At 40.8% G+C, this 23,364-nt stretch overlaps 1 protein-coding gene across 2 annotated transcripts in view; it reads right to left on the minus strand.

The window, feature by feature from the left end:
• Positions 1 to 7,116: 7,116 nt before the first annotated feature.
• The window catches only part of RUNX2 (RUNX family transcription factor 2), a 66,978-nt gene continuing 50,730 nt past the window's right edge, over positions 7,117 to 23,364 (minus strand). For both annotated transcript variants that reach the window (XM_077291573.1, XM_077291572.1), the window contains 2 exons: positions 20,169 to 20,330; positions 7,117 to 10,826 (listed from right to left, as the gene is read on the minus strand). In XM_077291573.1, coding sequence (XP_077147688.1) covers positions 10,351 to 10,826; positions 20,169 to 20,330 — 638 coding nt within the window. In that variant the 3' untranslated portion in view covers positions 7,117 to 10,350. The remainder of the gene's footprint in view (positions 10,827 to 20,168; positions 20,331 to 23,364) is intronic.

Raw genomic sequence — 23,364 nt, forward strand, 5'->3', positions numbered from 1 at the left:
CGGATCCTATTAGCGCGATTCAGCTGCTCCACATTTTCCAGGTTTTTTTTTGTCTTAATAAATCTTTTTTAATAATTTTCCAAAAACCACAACTTTAGCAAAAAGTAAATTTACAATAATGTTACAAGATTAAGGCTGTGTGCACACGATGCGGAATTGGTGCGGATCCGCAGTGGATTTTTCCGCGCAGAAACGCTGCAGATCCACACTGTCATTTACAGTACAATGTAAATCAATAGGGAAAAAAAAAGCTGTGCACATGGTGCGGAAAAATCCGCACTGAATCCGCTGCGGATTGAAAAGACATGCATGTCACTTCTTTTGTGCGGAACTGCAGCGTTTCTGCACCCTTCCATTATACAAATCCGCAGTGGTAAAAAAAGCACAAAATCCGCATTAATTCCGAATCAAAACCACACAAAATCCTCGGCAAATCCGCACCTGTGGTTTCTGCCAGGAGATGCGGATTTTGTGCGGAAAATTCTGCACCCCAGTCCGCAATGTGTGCACATAGCCTAATGGAAGTTCACAAACCCCCGATAACAAATTCAAAAGATTACATAAATATAAAGTTACCTTATGGATATATTCACCCTACTGATGATTGACTTTCAGGCACTTAACTTGAATTATCGATAACCCTGTTATAGAAACATTTCACATAACAATTTGCAATGAAGACAATTAGTATTATCATTTTATATATCCTAATTCTAATACATAGAGGATGGGGTTACACCTGCGAATTCCCGCCACATTGACCACAATTTTTAATATTTACCATATACTCTTCTCTTAAGATATGTAGAGTTTTCACATATTATGACCAAATTAACTTTATTAATAAAATCTCTCTTGGTAGGTGAGGAAGGTTGAATACTGTTTGTTAGTCCTCCTGTATGTGTTGTGGCTGTGGAACAGTCGTGAGACATAGCATCCGCAGGGACTAGGACATATTCTTTGAGCGCGCTGAAGACACTCGAGCACGGCGGATAACACCCTATCCCAGCACGCTCTCTCATCACTAAAGGCTAAACATGTCTTAGGTCTCTCTGTCTCTGGATATGTTAGTATTGAATACATTATCAAGAAGGTCCAGTATCCCAGACCAAAACCCATGAAGTTTCGATCAGGACCAAAGCATGTGGATCATATCAGCTTGGCTTCTGCCACACCAAGGACAAGTGGCGCTCTGTCTAATTCTAATTTTCTTCAAAAACTCTGGGGTTGTATAAACTCTATGTAATATATATATATATATATATATATATATATATATATATATATATATATATATATATATATATATATATATATATATATATTTGAGAAAGTATTAAGTCTCCCAGCTTGGCTAGCGCTGGCAGATCTGGACTTGACCATAACGGTGTAAATTCTGTATAATTGGAAATGTCTCTTATCTATTTGATTTTGGCCCATACTGAGCTCTCAAGGATCAAGACAGGAATATTCCCTCCCTGTCCCTTTCATCTGTTTCAATTCTATGGAATGAAGCAGGTTTGTACTTCAAAGATATTGTTTTAATATGTCCCCTGTCAATGCTTCAAAGGCCTGTCCGCCCCAAACCTTAAGGTGCTGACGTAGTGCTGCTAAAAAACACAACCTAGGGTTCGATAGGGCCAAGCGTCCATCATCCTTACTCGTCTGCAGTACCTCAGGTTTGATTCTGGGATGTCCCTTTCTCCAAATGAGATATATGAGGTATTGATATAGTGAAATTTATGAAGCGGAATCCAGGTGCGTTATGTAAAACATAGAGCAATTGAGGCATCAGAACCATTTTCATGAGGTTCAACTTTCCAATTACTGAAAGGAACAGTTTGGACCAGGCAAGAATTTTCTTTTGAAGTTCAGCAAGTAGGGGTGTTAGATTAAGATGTAGAAGCGATCAGCTCTATTAGAGATCATAGAATCCTAGAATGTTAGTGTCCAACCTCCTGCTCAATGCAGGATTCACTACATATATATATGCACACAGATGACAATACCTAAATACTTAAATTGATCTACACAAGTAATTTGCACCCGATTATATATTAACGGGCCTGTTATGGGTCCACCGGCGTTAGGACTGACTTCTGCCAATTAATAATGAGTCCTTATAGCCAAGCTCATCAAATAAGGCCATGCTTCCAAAGATGGACCTGTATCACCTAAAAAGAGAAGAGCATCAACCACCTACAAAGTAATTTTACTAACAGTAGGACCGTATCTAAACCCCTGAATCTTTTCTGTGGTTCTTATGATTGCTGCAAGCGACTCCATGGCCAGGACAAACAATAGCGGTTCCCTGTCTCATATCCCTGCAAAGGCTAAACTGTCCTGATAACCCACCATTGGCACAAACTTTGGCCTTAGGACTAGAACACGAGACCTGAAGTCAAGATATAAATTTGCTACCGAACCCATTTGATTCAATGTGTACCGAAGATAACGCTATTGTTTGCTATCAAATACCTTGGTAGCGTCCAATGACAAAATTCTCCTATTCCCACAATTGTCAGGGGGTAGCTACAGGCATGTAAAAAGGTGTGTATCATTTATGGCTGTTGAGCACTCTGGCATAAATCCTGTCTGATCGTTATGTATTAATGAGGGGATTACACCGTTCAGACAATTGGACAATACCTAAGCCAGAATTTTCATATCTATGTTCAAGAGGGAGATTGGCCTGTACGGGCTGCTCTGTTCACGGGTCATGACTGCTGATGATAGCCGACTCCACGCAGTTCGGCAGCGGGGAGCCAGCTGTCAATTGACATGATGTTGGCAGTCACACCCCATCTCCAAAGCAGAGCAGATGAGAAGCTATTGTTCCGTCGACGTGACATCAACATCGGAAGACAGAGAATCGGTGGCAGGAGCGGTCTGTGATTCAATTTTTATTGATCTCTTTTATCTATCTATTATCTATATATTATATATCTATTATCTATCCATCTAATATTTATCTCTCTATCATATATCTATCTATTACCTATCTATTATCTATCCAGCTATTATCTATATATTATCTATCTATTACCTATCTATTATCTAGCTATCATCTATCTATTATCTATATATTATCTATCTATCATCTAACTATCTATCATCTATCTATCATATTAATATATCTATCTAATATCATATCTACTGTATCTTATCTATCAATATATATTTATCAGTATCCATTTATTTCATATCTACCTACTGTCATGATCCAGGATGGGGTTTTGACTTTGTCCCGTCCTGGTCAGACAGGGTTTAATTGTTTCGGCCTCTCTCTGGCAGAGGGCGGCTACTTATTTGCCAATTGATCTAGGTCTGCTGTCGGTTACACTCCTGCCCTCGGCTGAGTTGGTTGATCTCTTGCGTGCCTGTGCCTTGTGCCCGATATCCTGTTGCTTGTTTGGTTTTGACCCGGTCCGCCTCTTCATTGTGAGTTTGTCTACTGTCTTGGTAATGTGTATTTGCCCGTTCTGGTTTTCTGACGCCTTGGCTACGTCCTGACTACTCTATGCCTGCTTCTCTTGTACTGCGCTGCTCTCTATGTGTATGACCCCTTGGCTCCGTCCCGACTATCCGTTCTGTCTAATCCCTTGGTAACTTTATCCAGCCGTTACTAGTGATGAGCGAGTATACTCGGTACTCAAGATTTCCCGAGCATGCTCGGGTGTCCTCCGAGTATTTATTAGTGCTCGGAGATTTTGTTTTCAGCGTCGCAGCTGAATGATTTACATCTGTTAGCCAGCATAAGTACATGTGGGGGTTGCCTGGTTGCTAGGGAATCCCCACATGTACTTATGCTGGCTAACAGATGTAAATCATTCAGCTGAAGTGAGGAAAACTAAATCTCCGAGCACTAAAAAATACTTGGAGGACCCCCGAGCATGCTCAAGAAATCTCTAGTACCGAGTATACTCGCTCATCACTAGTAGTTACCCTTCTAGTTTTCCTTCTGCTCCTAGCTCTCGGAGCTTAGGTCACTCCCCCAGCAGTCAGGTGCTTCAGTTCCTATCTGACCTGAAGCAGTCTCTCTGCTCCTGCTTCCTCTGAGAGACCTGTGGCTGGCTCCGCCCCTTGGCAGTCATGTGCTTCAGGTCCTGTTGGTCTGAAGCACACATCTTTACCGCCTTTGCCCAGCTCCACAGGTATCTCTGAGTACAGTCTGCCTTAAGGTACCTTCACACTAAGCGACGCTGCAGCGATACAGACAACGATGCCGATCGCTGCAGAGTCGCTGTTTGGTCGCTGGAGAGCTGTCACACAGACAGCTCTCCAGCGACCAACGATGCCGAGGTCCCCGGGTAACCAGGGTAAACATCGGGTTGCTAAGCGCAGGGCCGCGCTTAGTAACCCGATGTTTACCCTGGTTACCAGTGTAAAAGTAAAAAAAAACAAACAGTACATACTCACCTTCGCGTCTCCCGGCGTCCGCTTCCTGCACTGACTGAGCGCCGGCCCTAACAGCAGAGCGGTGACGTCACCACTGTGCTGTGCTTTCACTTTACGGCCGGCGCTCAGTCAGTGCAGGAAGCGGAAGGCGAGGGACGTGACGGACATCAGAGGGTGAGTATGTACTGTTTGTTTTTTTACATTTTACACTGGTAACCAGGGTAAACATCGGGTTACTAAGCACGGCCCTGCGCTTAGTAACCCGATATTTACCCTGGTTACCATTGTAAAACATTGCTGGTATCGTTGCTTTTGCTGTCAAACACAACGATACACGGCGATCTGACGACCAAATAAAGTTCTGAACTTTAATCAACGACCAGCGATATCACAGCGGGATCCAGATCGCTGCTGCGTGTCAAACACAACGATATCGCTATCCAGGATGCTGCAACGTCACGGATCGCTAGCGATATCGTTTAGTGTGATGGTACCTTTACTCAGGACATGCGCACTGGCTCAGTGAGCAAGTGCAGTGCGGTGTTCCTGATACCGAAACTATCAGACTTGGTGTGAATTGATTCATAGGACCTGGTCTGGTGGCTACATCACTAATAACCCCTGGACGAGTGCTCTGAGAGAGAGTTGCCTCCTATCTAACGGAACCTGCAGCTCTTCTATTGATTAGTCGGCCTCGGGCAGCGTCAAATGTGCATCACACCACAAAGAAGATGATGCCGGGAGGTAGGAAGTGGTTCTCAGAGCTCCTCTCCTGTGGCCACAGACTCCTGATGTAAGAAAGATTGACTTTGTCATGGCTGGTGGGCACAGACAAATTATTACTTTTTTCTCAAAGCAGCATCACTGGAGGTTTCACCGTTGTCTTTGTGACGGCTCCGCCAACGGCGTCTTTCTCTCTTTGGAACCCAACTGATGAACGAACACGTTACCTCTTTTAACCGCTTCGCTGTTTCCGAACCTTGAAGAGGTTAAAAGAAGTAACGAAAGACTGAACATGTCGTTTTTTACATTGCTGCGCATTATGTTCTCTTTTTTAGTTGGTTTTGCTTTTTCAGAAGGGTCCCAGACAGAATCTGCCTAAAAAAAAATAACATTGTGTGGACATAGCCTAAAACTATATTTCAGACAACGAAGAAATCTTAAAATTTCCGCTGTATTCAAAACTCACACAACAAATTTTATCAAAAAGAAATTTATTGGAAATAAAATTCAAACATCCACTTACAATAATAACAATAATAATTATAAACAGGTGCAGAGCAACAAAATATCATTTACAGATGCCCCCAGAAAAAAAAAAGAAAAACAAAAGTCCCTTTTTCATATGATAGTAAACGTTTCCACAGACGCAAAGCAGAGACATGAAAAATACAACATAAAACATGTGCAGGTAAAGCAAATATAACTCGCCAAATGGACCAAAAGCTTCTATGTACAAGACGGCGCAAGTATTCTGCTTTCAGGAAAAACTGGGAAACAACATTGAATGTCACGTAGTAGTGAACTAAATTTCCATTTTAAAAAATCGTATTTTTGGCCGATATGTGTGATCTTATAAAGTTAAGTACAAAAAAATAGAAAAAACACAGACCTATGTAAACATGAAATCTCCATATATTTCGAACTTCAGCATAGATAAAATTTGTACCAAATGTACCATGCGCTAGATAAAAACACAACATCAGACAAAGGCATCGGGTGGCTGCTCGGTGCAGGAGTTTCCTGGGTTGACCAAACTTTTTGGAATGTAAAGTTGACACTGTGATAAATATCTGAGTATCATCGGCTTCCTGAGAACTGACACAGTAAAGTTAGCACTACAAACAGATATGGCGTTTCAGTTTTCAACAATGATAAAATAAAAAGTCATAAAAAAAAGATAAAATAATATTTTTTTTAAAAAAGAACTCTCAAGTAAAAATGATTGAGAGTCACCATTGATATCCAATCTCCACCCTGGCCAAGAGGTGAGGAACCTAATCAAAGGGCCTCCTCTACTAATCCAGAATTCCCTAAAAGGATAAATGAAAATGGGATTTCTAAACTTGACAATCCCTTTAAGGTGAAGGCAATATTCCTTTCATAAATTCAAAGTAGAATAATATTTGGCTCATAGGTTGGCAAAAAAACATTCGAAAAACGAATTACTATGGAGGCTGTCAAAAAACCTTCAAGTCCATGGTAGGAGAAGGCGCAATAACTGGATTTTTCTCAGTCAATGTTCATTGCACAGCTGTAAGAGTAATACGACTGACTACTTTGGTTATAGTCAAACCTTCCTGACCTCTGGACGTATATTTTTATATCCACACTCAGCTCAGTATGATATCTTTGTCAATAGGAAAAATCAGTTAGTTTGAGAAGTTGATGGCTTTACTGCTCCTTATTGATCTCAACGCCTAAATATTAGGATCAAGTTACAGTAAAATAATAGGTCGTAGAAAATAGCAATATGTATTTTTTAAAATGACCCAACATGAAAAGTTAAAATTACAGCTTAGATTTATGTGTTACTTTATATTGTTATTATTTTATTAAAAGGAAATCCAGTTCTAAAGAATAAAAACTGTACAAAACAAATCATACTGGGGCTTTGAATTGGACGGAGGAGATGTAAACATTTGAAGAGGTGGTCATGGTATTGTATAAAGGCCCCTATACACATTAGACTAATGTCAGTTGAACCCGCCTATATCGATGAGAAAAACTGATGAAACTAACACACTGACTAAATTTTGAAGAAAGTCTGATCAAACAAACTGACGAAACTTGGACCGGTCTTTTTGGCGTACAAGAAAAATCATTGACATGTGAACGAGGCCTTAGACATCAAACTGTTGGCAGCTCATGGTCTGACTGGCAAGATCGGACCAAGAAAAACCTTAAAAATTACAACCAGCTTAAATCTTGGCCCTAGTTGTTTTTGTTTTCTTTCCAGAAGGCAGGATGGTTGTACAATCTGTATTTTATATCAAATCCAAATCTCTTGGTAAAATACGTAAACTTGATGAGTTTAGGGATTCATTTAATTTTGACTACGAACCATAAAACAGAAGTGTATGGACTCTAAAGCTGCCTAGACATAGCTCAACGTTTCTGTGCAATTTGACAATTGGGTGACATAGACGGCTGCTGATGAGCCCGTCTGACAATATTACTCAACAGACTTCTAACAATATTAAAACAATCCTCCAAAAAATGGAATTGAGAGATTATCCATCACCATGAAAATTCTCTCTGGAGTACTGAGGAGCACAGCACCCTTGATCATAACTTGATTATCTCTCCGACATCACCTGTTGGGGAACAGTCTTCATATCGGTGGGTTCGAACGTTGGTTGTCTAATGTGTATGGAGGCCTTATGCCACACACTATGGTATATTATGAATATGTGGCTGTCGCGTGTTGACAAATACAAAATTATCAACACTTGGTTCGGAGACCCCTGTTGAGGAGGGGTCCTTGGCAGATGTCTACTTGTAGACAATATCAATTGTACTATAGCACCATCTTCTAGAATACATTGGGGAAAGGTGACAAAATCAAGTGCGTATGAATCAGTCGTGCCCATATTGGGCATTCACCATGGGTAATGGTCATCGCCTCCATTTTTCCTTTCCATTATTGCTACTGGCGTAACCCTTGGAGAACAGATATTGAGGCATCGGTGCCAATATGTTAAAAGAAAAACATTAAGTGCATACACCTTTTACAGACCGGCCCGACCATCTTTAACTTTTAAGACAAATAGAACAAAAATTTCGGAACTGAGAAGTGCAAGATAGAAATCATAGCAAAGGTCGCAGTGCATTTTTTTTACAAGAACATGATATAATTTAGATATAAAATATAGTGCCCTTGGTTTTAAAGTTGCTTTAAAGCTCTTTAGTTCATTTATTTGCTCATCGCTACATCATCATTTCACTATACACCTGTATCCAAAATAATTTTTAATGTACTTTGTCATTTTATGACCAATTCCAGCACATTGTACAGATATCCCTGGTATATTTCAGAACAGAACTCCATAGGCTCAACAAAAAGAAACGCAAAAGATAAAAGAAGGCACAAAACAATACCAGATTCCTTGGCTTACAAATGTCATACTTAAATGCCTGATGCCTATATGCTGTGGAAGCGGGCATTCAATGGGCAGAACTATAGAGAAGAGCAGATCAGGCAAAATTTGAAGTTTTTCGATTAGCGGAGAAGTTAATGTCCCTTATCATGCTCTTAGGTCTCTCCAGATCCCAGAACATAATAAACATATGTAAAAAATAAAAAATACTTATATTCACTCACTCCTCCGTCCCCGCCATTACTCACTGCTACTCAAACGGTCCTCACTGCATCTTCTGATCCCTCACCGTTCAAGTTGGAAACTTTGGGCCTCTCACAATGTGCTGGATTCCCAGCTGTCATGGCGTCCAGGTGGGTTCTGCATAAGAGCATGGGAGGTCATGCTGTCACGACATACACTGTGACCTTCCTGCTCACATGTGCAGAACGGTCCCATGTGCCATGACAGTCAGAAGTCCGGCACAGTTTGTGAGGCCCGAAGATTCCGACACGAGTGGTGAGAGATCAGAAGATGCGGCGTTAGGTGGATGGGTGGTGGTGAATGGTGGAGGGTCCAGAGTTGTAAAACAGTGAGGTAAGCTTAAGGATTTTGAAAAAAAATTGTTTTAACCTTTTGATGGACCATCATGATTCAGAAAAATGGGGGGGGGGCAGTGGCAAAACCTTGAGGCTGAAGCCACTTGCCGATATTAAGCTTCCATTTAATTGCAGGAAAAAATGTTGGCACGGTGGCGGACAACCTTGCCTTTTACCAGCTTAGATTTCGAGCATCGGTCACCAAGACACTGTTGCACACCAAAGAGGCATCCATTACAGTGTCACGGCTTATATATTAGGAAACAGCTAATCAGTTTTGAGTCTCATGATGTTTCCAACTTTTTTTCACCCATTTCATCTTGACCCATCAAACGTCAACTTCCACAGCATGTCCTGGGTACATTTCTAATTTCTATTTAATTTTTATCTGGACGTAAAAAAAAAATCGATATTTTTGGAAGAATTTATATCTATGCGATTTGTAAAAATAATAAAATATATATATATATATACGTTTAGGGACCTGTCTACACAATTTTTTATTAAGAAACACTTGAGGGTCCAAATATTATTAAATAATTATAAATTAAAAAAAGAACATTAAGATGAATCAAACTTACCAGAAAACAAAAAAGATTACACATACCGATAAATTAAAAATTAAAGAACAATAAAATTCATACCATTGGAGCTGATATTGTTACATTTGCTGTTGCATAGGAAAATTATTTTTGCTTGTATTATTTTTTTTTCGTTACAGTTGTAAGATGGCGAAATGAAAATTTCGAGAGAAGTGCATTTTGCATTGTTCCGAGTCTGTACCGTTCCACAAAATTCAATTGTGAAAACATTTTGATCATTGTTTTGTGCAGCTTTTTGATGCATGTGAGGTTTTCCCTTTTTTTCCTGTAAATAAGGCACAGTTTTTTTTATAGCATATTTTTTTGTATTTTTGGTACTGGAATGAACAAGTCTTCTTAGATTCCTACATTTTTTTTCTTTCTTCCCGCTTGAGAGAGTAACTGAGTTTCTTTTTTTTAACTATTTTCTTTGGAATGTTTTTTTTTGTTCAATATAAATATAAAAGAAATAAAGAAAAATAGTTTAAGGCAAAGTGTGCTTTTAGCCATCTTTTTTTTTTAATATAAAAATGATTGCGGTAATTATCAGAAAGTTCTATTGCAACAAAGTCTTGGCGTCACATATAGAATATGACACCATATCAAAAAAGGCATTTTCTTGAATGGTTAAGGCACTTCCATTTGTTTTCTATTAGTCTTAGAAATTATTTAGCTCCCGGAGTGGAGTTGGAATCAATATGGCCTCCATACTGACTCATCCATTCGACCGCTAGAATTTAAAACAGTGGGGGAACTGCTATGACTGCCATCCGCATCCACGCCATCATTTTGGCTGCCCATGTTCGGGTTGAGCAACGTATTGCCGTTGGCTGTTGTACAAGGAGGAAGCATTCTAGAAGGAGAACGATCACCCCCTGGAACCATGGGAAACTGGTAGGATCCGGACGATGTACCATAGTAAAGATAGGGCGTGCTGCTGGTTTGGAAGGGTCCACTTTGGTTCTGGGAGGAGCCTGGATACGGAGGCGGTAGATACGTATGATAGTGAGTGGTTGGTGACATACCCAGCGACATCCCTGAGGTGACCGGAGGCGTGTATGTAAATGTGGCAGAATAGTGCATTCGTGGGTTTGAGAATCGACTTTCTGTAAGTGAGGAAATACTTGTAAACTGCCTGGGATCAGAGAACGGACCCAACTCTGAGGCACCTAAAAAAAAAAAAGAAAGACAAAAATGTGTTATTTGGACGCGCTCAACATCAATCAGGCTAAACTTTACACAAAGTAATATAAATTCAACCTAGAATAAAAATGTTCTTGGAATATGGCGTTACCAGAAGTCGATTTAGCTCAAGCTTTTGTTCTACCGCATGTTACCGCAGATTTTTGTAAACCAAAAAAAGTGACTTAGAGAACCAGTAATGGGACAAAAGTTCAGCAATGATTTAGTCTTGGAGTAAATGAGGACCAGTGATGACCAAGGAAGGACACTGAATATTAGACTGCCTACTTACCAACATTAGCGGAATAGAAAGATTTAAGTCCCACCCCAAATCTACCTGAGAACGTCCTAGCCCTTCTACAACACCCAATTTGGGGTGGGGTTTATATAAACCCAACAGGACACCCTGCAATAACTGAGATCCTGTATCAAATTTCGGGACAGTCCTGGCAAATCTGTACAGTATAGACATGCATTTGATAGAAATCTATCACCATATATTTTTTCTAATTAAAACCAGATATTGGAACATTTTGTGCAATCTGCTTTTATTCTTTGATTACTCTTATTTTGTTCCATGACTATGGGGGGTGACCATCTTTCCCGAATCGTTGTTACAAAACAGTCCAGAGATTTATTTTTTATGGAAGTCACAAGGACCATAGGAACATTTAGATCCTTGACTTCTATCACAGAGTGTTGTGGGCATGCTCTGTGATCTGAGCAGAGGTCATCATGCAGGGAGGGGGAAGGCACAGACTCATTACCTATTGTCAGTGATGGATCCTGTTACTTGCCTCCTCCCCATTCATATTAGAGGTGTTTGCTTTCATTGTAATTCTGTCTGGGATTGTTTAAAATGTTTGACAGTAGAGTCTCTTTAAGTTACAATTGAACATCACTGAAATAATGTATTTTAAGGGGGTTGTCCAGAGAAAGCAAGTTATACGTATCCACAGTTTAGGTAATAACTTACTGAGCAGTGGGGGTCTGAGCGCTGGGACCTGCACCGATCGGCAAAACGGGGGCATTTTTATCTTCGTTACAAAGTGAAACGACAGGTCACTTGCCCGACCACTACGCCTTCATTTCCTATTGTGCTGCTAGAAAAAGCCAAGAGCAGTGCCCTGCAGCCCCTTAGGGAATGAAAGGAGTGGCGATTGCACATATGTCATTCCAATCTAACAGGAATAAAAGTGTCCCATTCTGCCGATCGGTGTTGGACCCAGCAGATCACCGATCAACAAAGTATTTGTTCTTGTTTCCACCGGACAAATCATTTAATGTTAGAGGGTATTAATCAATTTGTTTCCATACCTTCCATATTTGGATTCACATACCAATTGCAATCTTTTAGCCTCACTTACCCAGAGCTTTGTATTTTTTTTAAATATTTTTTTTCTATTTCGTTAATTTTTGCATTCCCGTCCTGTAAGAGGAAGCATTTCTCTTCTACACCGATAGCGGTGGTGCTGAAGCTGCGCTATAAAACTATAATAGGTCAATAACGTGTCAGTTAAAGTGCCAGTGGTCAGTCTTTTTTTTATTTTTTATTTCATAAAATTGTCTATAAAAATATTTTCAAGGGTTGACGGAGCCGGTAATTGCTTTCTAAGAGGCGACTGCATAGGGGCTAGCCTTCAGAACGGTTCAGGTGGGTCAGGATAGGATTAGTGCGTTAAAGCCATGGAGACCGCAGTACCGTATAATAAGGGAGTCGCGGAACAACTCTGCAGCCAGTAAATGTAAATGGCACATATTTGTGTTATCCACGCTCACTTGTAACCCAAAAAGTCAATTGAAAGGGCAATAAATAAGTAAATTAAACGCTGAAGTATTCAAACTGCAGCTACAACACCTTCCCTTTACTACGAAGTATATTGCGCCGGTCAGAAACGAGGAACAATTAAACGGCATGTGTTTCCAGTTAGTTTGTTGCAGGAGTCTCATTAAAGTCTCGGGGTTGGCTCGGCTCCAGCTCGGTCTGTCTGCTTCTCAATGGCTAATTCTTCTCGTTTACCCTTTTACCTGTTGTCGTCTGCAGAATTCGGAGGCCTAACAACCGTGTCATGACCGTTCTCCACACACACTCACTTATGCCAGGTAATGTCACTTGCCATTCATGTAACAATTACTGGCCAAATCATGCGGTTTACGGGAAGTGATGGAGAACAAATGCGTCCCTGGTTTGCCAAGCTTTGGTCTTTCATTCTCAATTATGGTAGCAGACGTAAAGAGAGCGCTGCGTCGGCTTGTCAACGTAATTGTATAATGATCCTTATATTAATTCGCCGGATTATTACAAAGTCATTTTCGTGTACTCTTGCATTCGATTAGGCTAACGCAACCATGAAAGTCGAATATTGGAGCAAAACAAGGCTGAAGGTTTTTCCATCTACATTTATTTTTCGAAAAATCTGATTACTAAGGCAGCCTGAGATGGCGAAGGGCAACATGCGACTTATGCCATCCTGACAGCAAAATGCCATCCAGTCCTGACCTCAGTGGCTAGTGAAACAGATTAATTGCAAGGAATACATGGCCTGAGGAGAAGCGAGCAGGTATGACAATAAGGTTCTCCATCTACCGTAAATGTCATTTTACAAAATTTTACAAAAATCTGAGTACTAGCGCAGCCTGAAATGGCAAAGGGCAACGTGAGACTTATGACATCTTGAAAGCACAAGACCATCCAGTCCTGTCTTCAGATTATTTGCAAGGAATATAAGGCCCGAGAAGAGGCAAGTAGGTATGACAATAATCTTCTCCATCTAAATGTAATTTTACAAAAATTTGAGTACTAGTACCTGAGATGGCAAAGGCCAACGTGAGACTTATGCCATCTTGAAAGCACAAGACTAACAGATTAATTGCATGGAATACATGGTCTGAGAATGCACAGGTAGAATTGACAATAAGGTTCTCCATGTAAATGTACATTTACAAAAATCTGATTAATAGAGCAGCCTGTGGTTCCAGAGGGCAAGGTATGACTGTTGCCGAGATGACAGCACAACACCATCTAGTTTTGGCCTGATTGACAAGGGGGACAATTTGGTTGCAAAAGGAGCAAGTAAGAAGGGGCAGAAGTATTATAACTTTAGTAGTCTCTCTATTGATGCCATAGTAATCAGATTTCAAATAGTGAAGGCAATGGCAAAAGATGGCATAACGCCATCTGGTTTTGACTTGAAAGGCAGCTGATGCAGAAAAACTGCAAAAAATACACTGGCAAGTAAACTAGGTAATAAGCTTCTTATTTTGATAAAAATCAGACTAATAGTGCCGGCTGTGATTCCAAAGCGAGAGGTATTAAAATGTAACTTTTAATAAATATAAATTAAATAATAGCCACAAAAAACACTAAAATGGTGAATAAACCATTGATCAAAAATGGAGGTATCCAGTGAGTACCATTAAAAAATACACTAATTCCTTCAATGGAACAACACTGCATAAAAATTCTCCATGAAATGAATGATACCCAACACTGGTTCATGTAACACTTGGTGTTGCTATCAGGTACACCTTGATCCATTCAATGGGGAAAAAAACATGTGTGAGCAGAAATAAATAGAATGATCTCACCAGTTTAGTTGATCCTGCTGGTGGGATACATGGGTATCAGTAGTCACATAAGAGGCATACAAAGAGGCATCCATAAGTAAGCCCCAACAGTCCCTCAAAACAGGCAATGCCTCTCCTTGTGGTCCCATAAACTCCCACCCTTAGAAGGGCAGTCCACAGCTGTCCCTATAAATACCCTATGTGCGCTTCTGCCACGAGGATTTATCAGGGGAATTGTATATATAAAAAGTAGTCCAAAGGGTAAGAGCCTGGTCACGTATGGTGATTCCAGCCTGGCATCTCCAACATTCATTGATCAGACCCAGTAGTTTAACTTGAAGCTCTTGGATCCCAATGCGTACATCAGGACGCCCAACTATCGTGGGTATTTTATAGTGCTGGCCTTCTCAAATGAGAGGAACAGGCTGCCGCAAGAGGTTTTGGTTTCTCCTTCAATGGAAGTCTTCAAAGGTTGGACAGACATCTGTCTGAGAGGGTTTAGTGAATCTTGCATTGAGCAGGGGATTGGACACGATGACCCTGGAGGTTCCTTCCCACTCTAACATTCTATGATTCTCTGATATGGGCCGAAAAGGTCTTTTGGGCACCACTTGGCTTAGTAGGTCCAGGTGGGACTGCAACCTTCTACACCCACTGTCATTACGTTACTGTTCAGGACTAATATTTGCCATCAACATATAGGATTGAGATTAGGTAGACACCTATGTCTGGCCAACTTTGTTTTGGGTAATTTGGTTGAGACATCTGACCACTATAAGCTGTACAAATTTTGTCCTTCTGGGACAATGCTGCTGTTAACAAACCAAGCAAGTGGGCCTCCCCCGACAGAAGTAAATCAGACTGGAACGTTTACAGGCAAAGAACAGGAAATCAAAGATGATGGTTATTTACAAACTCCGAGTAAACACCATAAACAAACTGTGTCCTGAAGTAAGGAGGCCATTTCATTGAAGGCTCCATCACATGAGCAGAGGTGGAGAACATTTTCTCCTCCCTGTCATAAACAAAAGGTCAGACTGGTCTGTGCAAAGGCAAACGAACGCTCTCCAAGCTATCTGTACTATCCAGCCACACAATAATATTTACGCTTTTGCCTGGGGTTAATAAAGTAATATTTGCTTACTGTACGTTGATAAATGCAGCACACGGTGACATAGAAGCCCCAGAATGTGGAGAGGAAAGAGATGCAAACATTCTCTGATCAAATATTTGCTTAATATAAAGTCTTTAACTGCACAACAGTCACAAGAAGAGGTTCTCACAAAGGAATTGAGCTTCCGAAGAGAAGCTGACCTGTAGACTGAACATGGACTCATGAGTCTCCATGTCCAACGTACACGTGGACTACCAAAAATGTGCCATTTATAGCCTTGCTGTGCGGTTATGTGACCCTTTAGGCCTTCAAAGGCACCAGGACCACATGAGGTCCTGAATTCAAAATTGGACCAGAAGGTTTGCATGATCTCTCTTGTATATTTTTATGGGTTTCCTCTCCATTGCAAAAACATAGTGCTGAGAAGACCATTTGGTGTCTTCACGTAAACACTCAAAAAACTAGAGTAAGATGCAATAATACACACTAGATGAAAAGCCACATCTGCTATTCAGAAGCTTGAACTGAATGGTGACAACCCTAGGAGGAGCTATCATTTTAGACACTTTTTGTTGTCACTTTTGGAAATCATAGGAAATATACGGGTAGAAAACAGATATCACGTTGGGCTTCCGATAAGTGGAGCTGATATAGACTTCAAAACAATAGAGCAGAACCCTTGCAGAAACCTAACAGACCTCACAGAAAGAGATTTTACAGGACTTATAGTATATATTGATGACCTATCCTTCAGATATATTGATGACCTATCATTTGGAGATATTGATGATGTATACTTCAAATATATTGATGACCTCTCCTTCTGATATATTGATGAACTATTCTTCAGATCGAAAGTATAGGTCATCAGTATCAGATCTGTGGGGGTCAGTCAAGTAGCACTTCCACCGACCAACTGTTTGCAGCTCCCTCCAATGAAAGTTGTACATGGTGTACTGAGTAGTAGCTGTTCCTGGGTGATTCATCTCGGATCACATGTATAATAGGGCTGCAGTACCCCAGAACAGCCACTACATGGTGTATGGGGCTGTGATGTTATGCTCAGTATACTGGGTACACCAGGCAGCTGCAACAGCCGGTAGGTGGGGGTGCCAGGACACAGAGCCATGTTATTTCTTCCAACTGCTTCAGAAGTGAAGTAAGGCAGAACATGTGTGCACGTATCATTTTGGCATTGCTCTGCACTATGTTCATTTTATATTGCTCTTTTACAGAGCTTTTTTAGGTGGATTCCGGGCAGAAAAAAACGTTGCTCGCACATAGTCTCAGATTATGTGCACAAAACTAAGAAGAACCTCAAAGTTTTATCTCAGTTTCTGCATATTGGTAATGTGCGCTCAGAGTTTTTCGAGGAGGTTTTGAAGCAGAGACTGAGCGGAAACTGTCCAATTTCCTCCTCAAAAACTCCTGAAAAATTCGGAGGTTCTGTTCAGTTTCCCCTCTGAAAACTCTGCAAAAACACCCTGTGGACACGTACCCCAACAGTGCACAGTGTCGGTTAGTTGCAATTTTTGCAGCAAAAGAAGATTCAGGAAAATGGTGGCTTTATTTTCTTTTCTGAGATCTGGTTTGTCTCTTTTTCTTTTTTTTTTTGTGGCTTTGCTTCCGGCGTCTTTTTTTTTAAACATTTTTTTCTTTTTTTATCCTATATATAACATAGTGGGGGCTTCCAAGCAGAAGCCTCCAGTAGAATGAATCAGTCACTTCTTTAAGCCGCTTTCGAAGGCGTGAACAGTGACAAAAGACGGACCATGTGCGCGACAGAACAAGAATATTCATTTCAATTCTACATAAATCCAACACTTAAGTTGAATATTTAGTTTTTTTAAATTTTTGCTTCACAACAAAGTCTCCCCAGCACAGGACAGTGTTCATTAAGCAGAAATCAGCAGGGCTCCCTGACAGATTGATTACAAACCAGGAAAAGTTTGGGCAAAAAAAAAAAGTGAAGTAGGGGAGGGTGGAGTATTTTTGACTTTGAAACTAGATCCGCGACACTACAAAAGCTAGTCCTGGGGCAGCTGGCTGTGCGGAGAGCCCACACACAGTGCCAGTGTAGCCATGTGACTGCTCTGTCACATCCTGCAGTCATTTCCAGCCAGCGTGCGTGCGTGCGTGCGTTCTTATTCCGCTCGGAGAAAAAAAAAAAGACGAGATATATTAGGAAGCAACATATGGAAACACTTTTAGTAAATCCGCTGCCATGAAATTCATAATGAGCAAGAAGTTTCAGATGTGGTTAGGAGCCTGAGATAAGACCCTTAAAACCAGGACAGACGATAAGACTCCCCTCGCTGTTTATGCCTTTAAAAAGCAAAAAAAAAAAAAAATGCAGGGAAGGTAACAACGTAGAAAAAAAAGGAAAAAGCAACTGACGGTCAAGTGGGTAATCGGCGAACACTTGTCAGTCACGGCCCGATCAGATAACGTACAGGAATTCTGCACCGGACGAGACTACAAAGGCGACGGCTCTTACAACATGTGCGCCGGATCAACCTTCATTTATAACTCTGATCGAATAGTGAAAAGTTAAATCTCCAGGAAAATAAGTGATGGTGGTGGGGAGTGGGGTGAGAGCTGTGTGTTTATTCTGATTTTTTTGATAAGACGAATTTAAAACGCTATAGTGTCAGATCCATGTGATTTATCGTCTGCGGGGGGCGCTGAGAGGCAACATTTGTTACCGTGGATCAAGGGAGGGAATTAGGGCTGTCACGGCGCAGACTCTTCTAGCAGACAACGCAACGTGTGCACTTAATCTCCACGGCGTGGAGCAACACGTGAAGGGATTTGGGTTCACGAGAGACCACACGACAATCTGACGTGTCGTGCCGGGGAATGATTGATGGTCGCCTTTATTGTAATTTTGGATGAGTGGCAGCCAAAGGCGAACACGGCAACAATTTTAATGGAGCTCGAAAAATTCAAGAAAAATCGGAAAAACATAGTTTGATAGACGCTCGAGACTGAGCCACAAGTCGGGTCTCGCCAGCCTGTCCCCACCCACTGCCCTGGAGTGAGAGGTCTCCTCTTGTGGATCGGGCAACATGTGTCAGCTGTCAGGTTCCTATTGAAATTAAGAAAGGTTCTCCGATCGAACCATATCCAAACCACAGGTTGGTCAAGGCTCTGTCACTTTGGGCTTGAGGAAAGAATGGCCTCCTCTTACCTTTCGATTTTCCCTCCTTTTATTCTAAGAGCTGTAACTTTTTTAGTTTTTCAAGATTTTATGTTCTGGGACATTTTAATTTTTATATTGGGTGATGTGAACTTTTATATTTAAAAAATATATGCTTTTTTTTTAATATATATATGTATATATACACATTGTTATTGGTCTCCCAAGGGGACTTGAAACTGGTATTACTAAATCTTGTATAATACACTGAAATCCTGTAATATTGCAGTGTATTGGAGAATTAAGTATTTCTTCTGAAGCCAAGGCCCAGGCTGGGCTTCATAGGTGTAAAAACCTGTACGACGGTTCAGTAGACCCTCCGGCTGCAATGACAATGCTATCGACACCTTGCAATCATGCCCGAAGCTACTGATGAGGCTTGGAAGGCACAATTCCCCCATTTCTAACCCCTTAAATGCCACAGTCATGATTGACAGTGGCATCTATGAGATTAAACTGATGTGATCGGAGCTAGTTCTGATCCTAGCAGTTAGACTCGGGTGCCAGCTATGTAACACAGTCGGCATCCGCTGTGTATGGAGCAGAATCAGCTTCTGACTCCTCGCCATACGTTCAGTGTGCACATCTATTGTACATGTATGATGGATGTCTCAAACTGAAACCTAGGGTGAGTTTGCCCCTCTTCCCCCCCGGGTCCTGTTGGACCCAGCCTTTGATCGCGTTACCTGCATCTGGTGCACTGTTGCCCTATGCATTTTCAACCGAAATAAGCAAGTGGTAGTCCTCGCGAAAAGACTCCATTCGGAGGCATGGGATGCGGATTTCATGCAGGTCTACGAACGAAATCACTGCTAAAATCCCACAAGTGTGAACATTCTGGTTCTGGGATTTTTAAAAGGCAGCACAGTTCTTACTATAAAAACTGTATGTAATGACTTACAGGACTTAGGATGCTCTCCCAGGTGTCAGCTTTGCTGCCGTCTTTTAGAATTGTAGCAAAAACATTGGAATTATTGTTTTTTAAAATTCCGCCTAAAATGGTTCATAAAACTGCATGTACAGTATGTGAGATCCGAGTAAGTGACGCCTATGCAACCATTTACCGCCTGTGTCCCCATTTGTCCTCACTGATCCCATGATCCAAAAATTTCACGTCGTCTCAATAAAAAACATTAGACCTTGGAGGGGATATTTCACCTGTTGTCAGACGTGGGCAGATTTTGGGTGTGACGGGCTCTATGGTATTTAAGTACACCCACACAACGATGTAATAATGTCATTAGCGCTGTAAAACAATAAATATACAATCCGACTCTTTAATGTGCAATAATATTTTTATAGCGTGAGCTTAAACCCACATCTCTCCAACGCAATGAGAATTATCTTATGTTTACTCGCCATTGATATTTCCTAAAGGTATGGTCTTGAAGACAACCATGTTTCATATGGCGCAGATAAATATCCAAGTATTCATATAGTGACTAGTACCTGAGAGGCGACGAGGAACATCGGTGATAGCAGGAAGCCCTGTCCCTCGGCTGGAGGACAAGGGGGTGGTGGAATGAATGGATGGAGAGGTCATCTGGCTCAGATACGATGGATACGACTGGTCATACGACCATGGTGGGGATGACTGCGTCTGTCTGGGGTCTAGAAAAAAAAAAAGGAAAAAGAGATTTTTCTATTACATCTGAAATCATCCCACAAAACATAATAATAATATCCAACACATAGGGGGAATCTCTCCATGGTACTCTTGCTTGTTTTCATTTGTTAGTGCATATAAGACATATAAAGTCTAGGAAAGTCCTAAAGAACAAGAATGGTTAACAAAATAAAATCAAGATCATTAGCGAATCCAATTATTCAATGTAATCTTTATTGGGAATCTGGAAGTGTTTATTTCCCTTTTGGGGGGGAAGATGCAGGAAAACTAAAATATTACATCATTTTCATAGGCTGCCTGAGTTAACCATAAACCTGGTCCTCTAGAGAGAAGTTAAAGCTGGACATACACATGAGATGGCCGTCAGCAGAATGTTGGTTTGACAGATCTCAATCTCTCCCGATGCCCCATGAACATGAGCACTCAGCTGTGAGAGAGGTGAATAGCACTGCCAAACACCTGCCCTGAAAACAAAAGAATCGGGAATTGTAAATTCCAACTGTTTGATCCTTTTCTCATTTGTCGGGGGAAAGTGAGGATGTCTCCAAACATAACATGGTCCAGCTGAAATTGACGCATTTAGCCAACTTTCATCTAAAATGTTATGTCTGAGGGAGTCATTTGTTTAGCTGTCTCTAATAACCTTTACCGTCTTCAACTGAGAAAGCCACACACATAGACATCTACTTCTTCTAAATGTGGATGCTTTGAGTTGGTCTCCCCCTAAAACATATATTGGCAGAGAGTGGGGAGGTCTCCATATATGTAAGATGGTTGACGAGTCCCACCAAAATAGGCATTGGCTAACTATCTCCATAACCTGTACTGACTTCAAATGAGAAGATCACATACATGGACGTCTGCCTCTTCTATATGTTGCTACAATGGGTGGGTCTCCCCAATATCATCTTTAGGGAGTGAGTGGGGAGTTCTCCATACACATAAGTTGGTTGGCTAGTACCACCGAAATATGTATTGGTTTGCTGTCTCTATTATCTCTACTGAGTTCAATTGAGAGGGTGATACACGTGGACGTCCCCCTCTGTTATATGAGGCTGCAATGGGTGGGTCTCCCCAATATTATATATCAGGAGTAATTTGGGAGGTCTCCATAAGCAAAAGATGGTTGGCTAGTCCCACCGAAATCAGCAACTGTCTTCATAACCTCTACTGACTTTAATTGAGTGGGTAATACACATGGACCTCCACCTCTTCTACATCTGGCTGAAATTGGTGGGTCAAATGGGGTGCTTATCCCAGACATCATATAGGAGCCATTCAATTAGCTTATATTCAAGTAACTACCATGGTAAAATTGTGGTCTACCTCATGAGATATTACCGTAGGGAAAAGAACTTGTTTAACAGTTGCAAGAATTTCTATAAAGTCATGAGGTGGACACGTTAACCTTAAATTTTACCTCAAGTGTATCATGTGAGATACATGACTTGTTGGACACACAGGTGAAATGGCTTAGTTTTCTCTTCACGAACACTAATCGTTCATTTAATGGTGGAGCAGTTGGCATCTTTCAATATTTGACTCTCAGAAGTGATTTGGCAATTGACTTGACATCGTCTGGTTTTCAGCTAAACCACATGAAAAAGCTAATAGAACAAGGAGCTCATATCGGTGCGCCTGCCTTGTAGGGTCTGCCAAAAAACTATTATCCAATTTCAACATTAACCAGGAGTACTCGGAAAAGTTGTTCCAAGAGGAGGACTACCCTTAATCCTATTAACAAGTGTCCAGGAAATACGTACAAAACAGGTTGGACCCCATCCTGGTCCATCCTCCGACCTCCCTGGATTTTATGTACGTCCAGTAGCCGGATGGGGAACTGTTATTAGATCAGTTACTAAACCAGACCTCATTAGTCTGTCCTATAAAGAGCTGGATGAGTTTGCTTGGCTCTTACATAAGTTGGCCGAGCATTTGAGTGTGTCGCTTGGATTTCCTCTGGTTAAAAAAGTGGAAGAAATAAAAATAAAATAAAACAAACAATGTGTCTTATGGAAACTTCATAGACGTCGTCATTGCCAAGTGTACAGCCAGGCCTCGCCCTCCTTGCCCTGAAATAGCAGGACCGTAGGAAATTTGTGTTTAACAAAACCGGGATGGACCAGCACCAACAATAAGGCAAGTTACATAATATCAATAATCCTGAGTGAATCATTGGTCTTAAGAGTTTGGGATCGGGTAATGATGGACCTACAATGTAGCATGCTGATAGCCTTACAAAGCTTACAAAGCTTCAGTGTAATGAAGTGAGCTTTATCATTTTGGTTGCTGTCTATGCAGTGTGCAGCCTAACACAAACTCACCTAGCCTGTTGCGCTCTGCATATGCAGCAACAGAACTGAATGATGTGCACTGCACAAGAGCTGCACTGTGATCTTTACTGTCTCCCTCTCCTCTCACTTGTCATTTTGTAAGAGGAAACACAAAGACCTATTGGGAGTTGTCCACAATTTTTTTTTTTTTTTTAAAAAGTGGCACCTGTACAAAATAGATACAAATTACTAATATTATAAAAACGTTTCTGTTATAACATACTTTTTGGAACCTTAACTAAGGCTAGCATTATTGTGTGGACATGGATTAGGATTAAGGCAATAAAATGAAATATGCTTGTCTTGCCCCAGGTGTTTGCAACCGGAGTTACATTCGTATCCTGACGCTTTGCGTATAAGCCTAGAAAAGCAGTCAGCGAAAAAAAAACCAACAACTCATCCTTGTGTCCTGTTGGGTTACTATAACTCTTATTCAGACTGCACTTTCATATAAATCTACCTATCTATCTATCTATCTATCTATCTATCATCTATCTATCTATCTATTATCTATCATCTATCTATCATCTATCTATCTATATATTATCTATCATCTATCTATCATCTATCTATTATCTTATCTATCTATCTATTATCTTTCTATCATCTATCTACCTATCTATCTATCTATCTATCTATCTATCTATCTATCTATCTATCTATCATCTATCTATTATCTATCATC

The sequence above is a fragment of the Ranitomeya variabilis genome, chromosome 2 (genome assembly GCF_051348905.1).
Source record: "Ranitomeya variabilis isolate aRanVar5 chromosome 2, aRanVar5.hap1, whole genome shotgun sequence".
Lineage (NCBI taxonomy): Eukaryota > Metazoa > Chordata > Amphibia > Anura > Dendrobatidae > Ranitomeya > Ranitomeya variabilis.